Source organism: Salvia hispanica, chromosome 3, assembly GCF_023119035.1.
Source record: "Salvia hispanica cultivar TCC Black 2014 chromosome 3, UniMelb_Shisp_WGS_1.0, whole genome shotgun sequence".
NCBI lineage: Eukaryota > Viridiplantae > Streptophyta > Magnoliopsida > Lamiales > Lamiaceae > Salvia > Salvia hispanica.
In genome coordinates, this window is record NC_062967.1 from 33835515 (window position 1) to 33844127 (window position 8613).

General features: G+C 35.1%; 1 protein-coding gene and 2 long non-coding RNA genes across 4 annotated transcripts; 1 reads left to right on the plus strand and 2 right to left on the minus strand.

Moving 5' to 3' along the window:
- Nucleotides 1–243: 243 nt before the first annotated feature.
- LOC125216630 (zinc finger protein 3-like) lies at nt 244–1009 on the minus strand. Its single transcript, XM_048118386.1, has one exon. It carries the CDS (start codon nt 841–843, stop codon nt 334–336), a length of 510 nt encoding a protein of 169 aa, XP_047974343.1. The 5' UTR covers nt 844–1009; the 3' UTR covers nt 244–333.
- A 3090-nt stretch (nt 1010–4099) lies between these two features.
- LOC125216710 lies at nt 4100–6350 on the plus strand. Of its 2 annotated transcripts, XR_007175447.1 has the most exons (4): nt 4100–4556; nt 4976–5109; nt 5687–5847; nt 5938–6350. It is a non-coding gene; the product is annotated as an uncharacterized LOC125216710 (long non-coding RNA). The 2 variants fall into 2 exon arrangements; XR_007175446.1 differs by having other exon boundaries at nt 4976–5847.
- Nucleotides 6351–6480: 130 nt separating this feature from the next.
- LOC125216972 lies at nt 6481–7709 on the minus strand. The gene is made up of 2 exons (XR_007175533.1): nt 7126–7709; nt 6481–6931 (listed from the first exon to the last, which is right to left on the minus strand). It is a non-coding gene; the product is annotated as an uncharacterized LOC125216972 (long non-coding RNA).
- Between the last annotated feature and the right edge of the window lie 904 nt (nt 7710–8613).

An 8613-nucleotide genomic window follows, 5' to 3' on the forward strand; every position in this document is an offset into this window, starting at 1 on the left:
GTGTTAATAAACATTTTCAATCATAGTGTCCCAACTAAAATTAAGGGAAGCAAACGAAAGTATCCCATCAAAGCAAAAAATTAATGTTTAATGGGCAATTGTATTTTCAACTTAAGGATAGTGTTCTTTGAGTTCTCAATTTTGGTTAATATTTAAAATTTTCCAACACAATTAATTAATTTTCAAATTTTGTGTAGTGTATGTAGATAACAATTTGACAATGTAACAAAATGTTGTTGATCGTGAGGGAGAAATTCAAATTGGTCTCATAAAATTGAGCAATGGAAATAAGAGAATTGAAGATCTTACATTGTTATTGGAAACTGAAACTAATTAGAGTTTGAGAGACAAATCCAAGATTTTAAACTCTTCAGTCTTCAACTGCAAATTAGCACCAGCATCCCATTTCACTCCTTCCACCGGCAGCCGCCCTACAGCCGGCTGCGGATGGAGAGGAGGCCTCCTCCCAAACACCGGGAACCCGCCAAATTTGTACCTAAACGGTGGGCCCACATGAACGCTAGAAGAAGTAGGCTTATGGATGATGGAGCTGTGAACCTGCATCGCAAGAGACCTATGCAGAGGGAGAGGAGAGTGGTGGCCGAGGCGCCGCTCTCGTTTGTGGGCGTTCTGGTGGCCGCCGAGGGCCTGGGAGCTGTAGAACTTCCTGGTGCAGTAGTTGCATGAGAACACTCGATTTGGCTCAGCATCTTTGCTTGACAGGCTTAGATCCAAAACCAGAGTCATCTTCTCTTGATTTTCCATGATTTTTGTGAGGCATGATGGTGAAGTGATGCTTAGAGAATGGTGGTGGGAGTGTTGCTCTGAATTTGGTGGCTCCATATGTATGGACTATGGATTATGGAGGGTTTTGAGCTCAACTTCTTATTTTATTGATTTTTTGGGATAGTCTCAAAGTTTGCAAATGCTAATTGATTACAATATAAATGCTTTGGTACTATGTAAGGAAGGAACCACAATTTACGGTTAAAATTTACAAACACCTAATCATTGAAGAGATATAGCTACTAGCTAGCTAGCTAGGTATATATCGTGATGTGGTCTGTGGTGGGGGTATGCATACTCTCTAGTCTCTAGGTGACAATATAGATTCGTTACCTTGTATGTGTAGTGTTGCTATATATGTTCACATTGAAATTGGATCAAGATTGAAGTGCCTTTTTAGTGTACAAAATTAAATTGTAAAGATTGAAGTGTATTTTTCTAGCAACGAATCAACTTCACATATCGAGTGTGAGTTTCAAATAATGTAAAGAAATAAATCTCAAGCATCAAGCTCGCTCACCAGCAAATTCTGACACCTTATGTAGTTTTATAAGCTTTATATCTCATTTTTGGAAGCTTTCTAATGTTTATATTGATATCAAACTAAAATTGATTTATTTGAACTGATAGTACTTGATCGAACTATTGTTAATATTGCTCAACTGATTCTTGTGTAGTTGTGTTACTTTTGTGGTTGTGTTGTTGAAAATAAATGTTGGGTATGGTAACTAGGTAAACCTGGCAAACAAATGAAGTAAAACAAGAATCTTAAATTTATGATTACCAACCAATTAAATAAATAGTCGAAAAAACATGGGCAAGTTACTTAATGATTTTTGGGGTATCTAAAATAAGCAGTCGAAAAATCAAGGGCAAGATACTTTTTAGATTGGGCTGGTAATCCATAGACAGAAGTCAACAACGTGATATTTCTTCTTTATTAGTGGAAATTTGATAACTCGGAGAAGTAGTTACTAAAAAGTGGTTTAATTGAGATATCGTGGTCAGTGAAGTTGATGGCTCAAATTGGTTTTTCTCCGATAGAATATGAATTAAAAATTAAAATGGGATAACAAAGCCTATGTAAGTAGTATTTCGGAAAATTTAGTCAACATAATAGAACAAAATATGTGGAGGTAGACAAACAGCTCATCAATGACAAGACTGTGAGTGGAATGCACAATTATCATTTGTTCAATTTGAGAACCATTCTTACAAAAATAGTCAACTCAAATGTACTTCAGTTGAATATTGGAGCTGTCAGTTCTCACTGTTCAATTTGAGGGGAGTGGTAAATCAATTAGGTAATTAAATCAGGGATCACAATGAATAAATTTTTATTGCTTTCCTTGTAGTAAATTATAGGAGTAGTATTAATTGAGCCATTTTTTATTTTAGCAAAAACTTTATTCTCTCTTTGTTAATATGAATTTTTTAAATTTTGTGCTAAAAAAAACACCTTAATTAACTTAGGACGGAAGTAGTAATAAAACAAAAAAATATCTTCGTTGGATAAAACTAGTAATAAAACGTCCAAAATATATTATGAAATAGTGTATCTACTATTGTTATTATCTTAATGTGAATGTAAAATGACTATATGTGGAGTGGCCGACAGTTGGATGGAAAGCTGTTGCATGTAAATATGGTGCTGCTCTGCTACCTTAGTGCTATCTTGTAATGTTATAAATTTATAATTATATATATGAAAAATATCCGCTTCATAGATCACATGTCCCATGTTCTAAAGTAGGGTTTTTGGATAAGAATTATTGTTTCTCAACTATTCTTAAACAGAATCATCATTTTTTTTGTGTTAGGAGAGGATCTGAAATCATTCACACGACATCTTATGCTCTTGTCGTGTTTTCTTCATATTTCTCCATTATTTTTGGTAGTATTAGAATACTAGTACTTACTAATTTATGCATAATGAATCTCTCTCTCCCTCCCTCTTTCTCTATGAATATAAATATTATAATGGATGCATAATGCATTTAAGTAAAAGAAGGATTATGTGAATAATTTTCATTCTAGTTATATGTGATTGCCCTATTATTATCGTGATTATGTGAATTATCGTGATTAATTTTCATTCTAGTTATATGTGATTGCCCTATCATCATAATGAATCTCTATATATTATTTTATAATATTCTTTTTGTAGACAATCATATTTATACAAAAATAGTATACGGTTTTTATTTGTACCGCACTATATATATATGGATTAATGGATGAGTTCTTTCTCCAGCTGGCTAGTAGAAATTATGGATCATCAAACTTTATGAAGACAATATGTCTTTAATTATAAGAAATTATTGTCTCATTCTAGTTTTAGTAACTATACCTAGCACAAGCCATTTAATTATAACTCAACGTATAAGTGGATATAAAGTAGTATTCATTATGATTTTACGTGTTCAAATTCATATGCTAATCTTAAAAAAAATTATATAGCCAATGTTTATGAACAACTAAAAATTTACATGTTATCCCCAACCACCACTATTTTATCGTCATTCACTAGCAGATTATGCCTCGATTGTGAATGAATGACTTGCATGTTCTATATTTCATGTACAATTAAGAATATAGTATTCAATTTCGAACCACCTAGTTCTGTTATACTAATTCACAATCTTTAATTAGTTGCAAATTAGTAATTCTGTGGATCAGTTGTTTCGGTTGTGTTCACAGCTTATGGTATTCTTAGCTGTGAATTACTAAATTAAATAAAGTGTCTAAACGATTAAATATTAATAAATGTGAATGATTTAAAAAAATATAAGTACCTATGTTTTACTTTTAGAATTTCAGAATCGCTATATTATATAGTATTCTCTCACTCCCCTCAATAATATCTTTAATTTATTCACCAATATTGTCAAAATTGGACTCGTCACATTATTACTCCTTAATTCCACTCATAACAAATTCAAACAATTTATCAAAACGGGACTGATATATAGTAAATATTTACAGCTAGCGATTAACACTAGAGTCAAAATAGAAATGAAGGTGGAATTATGAGGTTATTGGTTTTGGTGAAATAAATAAATATGATATATCACTGTCTAGTGTTGCAATGAGTAGCTTTCATGGAACACAGGTGTGCGGTTTCCACCGTAATTATGACTATCCTTGTCCATTAATTTTCCTCATCCACTCAATAACTCATAATTTTGTGGTCGCCCTTTATTTGGTTAGGTCCTAGTTATTGTTGTCATACATTCTTAAACTGTCAAATCTTATTAGGTAAGTGGGCACAACTCGAAATAATGAAATGGCATCATGTGTTCGAACTCAGCAGACAACTCTTCTCGCTCATCAATTATCTTCAATGATTTGAAAATCCATTTTGATCTTATATATCTTCAGATTTGTCAATTGGGCCTGTTCAAGGACCATCTACCAGTGGGCCTAAGACTTTGGATTTGTGAATTTTTATAGGCAATTTTGATGCATGAGGGGGAAGAAAAACAGGAAATTGAATTGACAAAGAAGATTGTGAATGATGTGTTTCCTCAAACAAAGAGGAGGCGGAAGCGGCATTGTTGCTCGCGGCGGGTGGTCTGTTGGGCCTGCTTGACGCATTGCTGGTACGAGTCCAAGACCTCCTCGAAGCGCTGGCAGGAGCGGAAGCGGCAGCCCTGCACCTGCTGCCTGCATTGGTTATAGTTTTCGCTGGCGTCTTCGTCGAAGGTGGCGGTTAGTGCTAGTGCTGCCTTGGTTGCCATTATGATATATATATGCGAGAGAGAATTAAGGTGAGTTTGTTGGAGTGTTGGTGATGGTTTATATAGAGGATTTTAAGGGGTTTAATTTAGCGTAGAGTGAAATTCCCAGCTTCCACATCGATTCCCATGCATATGTTGCCAAAACACATGTCCTCACCCATCTATGTTTTCTCTCAAAATAATTAGCTATCAAATTGATACTGAATTAACAACCAAAAACAGGGTTTAAACGCTAACTAACCTCATTATATTACTCCATTTCTATTTTAATTTCTTGGATAATTTAATTAACTTCAGTTTTGATTTTGTTCAATGTTCACCGTGCATCTACCAAAAGATAGGGTTTAAAGTCTAAATAGCCTCTTCTCAGGGGGCAAATTGTAAACAACAAAACTTCCTAGCGATTCAAATTTATAACCATTTTCCCTTCACTTGTCTATCGAATTCAGATGCAATACCAATCGAGAATCATGATTCATGGCCATCGCCGACTCAGATCTACATTACCGGAGAATGAAGATAGCGTTAAACAACGACCAGTGAGCAATCAATGAAACCGCTGTTTTTTTTTTCATGCGACAAGGTATAGATTAGTACAGTAGTTTCAATGCATGACCGACGAACAAAGTGCGTGTTAGCATCTACGAAATGCAGTAGAATGTAGCATTCGTATTTGCAATGGAATGTTTGAATGTGCAGATTAGAGTTTTATCGGAAGTGCAGATTTGGTTAATTGTCAAGGAAAATTAATTTATGGAGTATGTTTTAAATCTTTTGCAATTTTATAGCCTGAGGGGATTATGTTGTTTTACTTTTACTCCATCACTAATTATAATCATACTCACTCTTTACCTTGTTATGTTGCAAAAGTTTGAACTTCACCTAATTTGCTTCGGTTTGTGTTAGATTTTCTTGCATTATAAGATAGATTAAACTCATGTCCTAGAGATGTAAAAGTGAAATTAAGCTTAACTGTAGCTCTGTCAATTCTTAGTTGAAGTAGTGCAATGTTTGGTGCCCTACAAAATTAAGATTTACTGTAGCTCTCTATGCTTAAAAGTTAAAGTGCTTCAGGCTGGTTTTGATGTGAGGCCTTCGATTATGTCCATGCGGTTTCCAACTGCTCTCCCTTTCATCTTATGATATTTTCTCTCTTGCAGTTCATCTTTTGTTGCTGTTTACTGAGAGAATGGTATAAAATCGTATACCATACGCTCAGCATATTTATCCCAACGTTAGGACATTGAAAGGCTTCATATACAATTAAGAATGGTGTAGTAAAAGTCAGCCATTCGCAAAGGGTTTCCCTAACTGACAATAGGTGCACCCACCATTACTGATTATGGTGCTTGTTTCAGACTTGGTTTGCTTCTACTACTTTTTAACTCCTACTGTATTTCTCTTCCAACAGGAATTTCTGCACAAGATCATATGCATGTTAGAATATTGTGAAGGAGGTTTCTAGTGTTGGCCATTATTTCTACGATTAAGGCAGCAGGCGCAGTCAACTTTTTCTCTGTCCTGTTTTTGTAAAACAATCCATTAAAGGTCCTGCATGATAAGAATTAAGAAGAAATGACTTTACGATGTGGGAGACTCTGGAACGTCATGAATCACATAAATGAGTTAATGGTGTAAATGATTTAGCATAAGAAATTTGAATTATCTGACAGAAGAATGTTTGTGAAATGGATCTTAGGATCACTATGGAGCAGTATGTTTGTACTTGCTTGTGTATCATTCTTCCTGTTTGGAGAGCAAAAATGTTTCCTTCGATATAGAGTTTAATATCGAGTCCGATGCTGATGATGTACAAATACTTAATTGCTAATATCATAAAGGAATTTATGTAGCCTAGTGCTATCAAACAATCTCCAACTCTCATATGAAATTGGTCGTGACACAATAGAGTTTGTTATATGAAACTGATAGTCAGGAATGCAAATAAGTTCAGTTTGAGGCCCCAAATGAGACTTTGAGTTTAATACAAGGGTTAATTTCTACGTGTGCCCAGGTTCAAGCTACAGAGCATTCATGGACATCTTAACAACCTTTCTAAGCCAAGTAATATTCAAATATATTTCACAATCTATACATTGGTAAGTAGAGAGAGCCCACATTCACCAGCTTGTTACATGTGACTTATATGTATATATATGTGTGTGTAGTCTTGCCTGCCTCATTGACAGGTGATCTGAATTCATCTCCTGAAACTATGTTCTCCCAATGGCTTGTCGTGTGCTTTGTCGCCTTCATCAGGAAGCTTAACAGCAGAGTAAACACCAGCGCCAGCAAGAGCTCCTAACATTGGTGCAGTAAGGTACACCCATATGGCTCTATAGTTGTTTGCAGCAATCGCCGGCCCTAAAGTTCTCACTGGGTTCATTGATGCTCCACTGCTTTCCCTGCATCACAAAGACATAGAGTCTTAGATATGAAATATCATAATGGCTTTTGGATCAAAAATTGTGTTACACTTTAAATGATTGATGATCATGGAGCTTTTCCCTGACCATTTGCACCACTAGCTTTTAGAGGTGCAAGTTGCATTCCCTCTTTCTATCTCTCTTTTATAGTGAGTTGGGTTGCCGACTTTTACCTTCACGCATTTTGTCTCCCATCTTTTTTTGTGGGATTAGATTCGATCGTGCTTCACTTCACCATGTATGGCGATAGGATCCTAAATTCCTAACTGTAGTTTAGTCGCAATTGGCAAAGTAGAAAGGGAGCCTTTGACCAACCACAACTATGCTCCTTGGCCCATTATACTCCATTTAGTAGGGTGTAGCGCGCAATAGCATTGAAATGGAAGAGTATCTAGAATAAAGGGTTGATTATAAAGGGTAATGTTGGTTCTGTACCTGCCTTACTCCTTGTCAATCTTTACTTCAATTTGACAAGCAAAACTGAGTGTTCTTCGAGGATTTTCAACCAAGTCTTTGGATGTGTGATGCAGGGGTCATTTTCGTTTCTTACTCTATTATTGTTCTTTAAATCTTTTCTCTTTTTAATCATGTCTAAGCAAATTACATGATTTTAGTTTGTAGGACCCTCATAAAAATCAAAGTGTGGTGACTTTTGTGTTGATTTATCTGTCTATTTGTGAACAATTCTACATAAACCATATGTAATACTCCCTCCGGGAGTCCCGGAGTATTAGACTCACTTCTTTTGGGCACATGATTTAAGGAATTGATATTTAAATAGTTAAAGTGGAGAGAGTAAAGTATGAGAGAGGAAAAAAGTAGGGGAGGGAAGAGAGAAAAAAGTAGGTGGAGAATAAAATAAGATAGATGCTTTTTGCTAAAAAAGAAAATGAGTCTAATATGTTGGGACATCCCAAAAGGGAAAGTTGGTCTAATACCTTGGGACGGAGGGAGTAGTACTTACTCCCTCCATCCCGGCTAAGATGGCACATTGCTTAACTGGCACGGGATTTTAGGAGTTATTGGTTAAAGTGTTTAATTGGGGAGAGAGAGAAAGTGAGTGTAAATATTAAAGTAGAGAGATAAAGAAAGATGAATATTTTAATAGGAGTGAGAAAAAGTGGTTGAGTGTATTAATTGGAGAGAGAAAGTTTCCAAAAAAGGAAATGTATCATCTTAGTTGGAACAAACTAAAAAGGAAAACGTGTTATCTTAAGCGGGACGGAGGGAGTACTATAGTCTTAGACTAGGGCAGCAATCTTGCACATTTTAAAAACAAAAGGAAATATATTAGTACTACTACTACTACAATATTTTGTCAGTATTTTTTCACTAGGGTCATGAGGTCCAAAATCAGAAACTTGAAAATCTACATATATAGCATGCCAAATTTGATGTGAAGATCATATTTCTATACTTCATATCAATTTACACATTAGATCCGATCCACAAGCCATCTGGATTTTGTATATAAGTCGGAATTTGAGTTTCCCAACAGTGTGATAAAAATATTACTAACTCTATCCATCAAAATTTGTCCCACTTTGATCTGTCCATCAAAATTTATCCCACTTTGACCCGACACGAGTTTTAAGAAATGTAATAGAAAGTGAGTTGAAAAAGTTAGTGGATTGTGGGTTCTACTTTTATATATTAGTTTT

What these genes read in the sequence shown, in the direction of transcription:
- LOC125216630 (XM_048118386.1), bottom strand. Translation starts at nt 843, where the DNA reads ATGGAGCCACCAAATTCAGAGCAACACTCCCACCACCATTCTCTAAGC.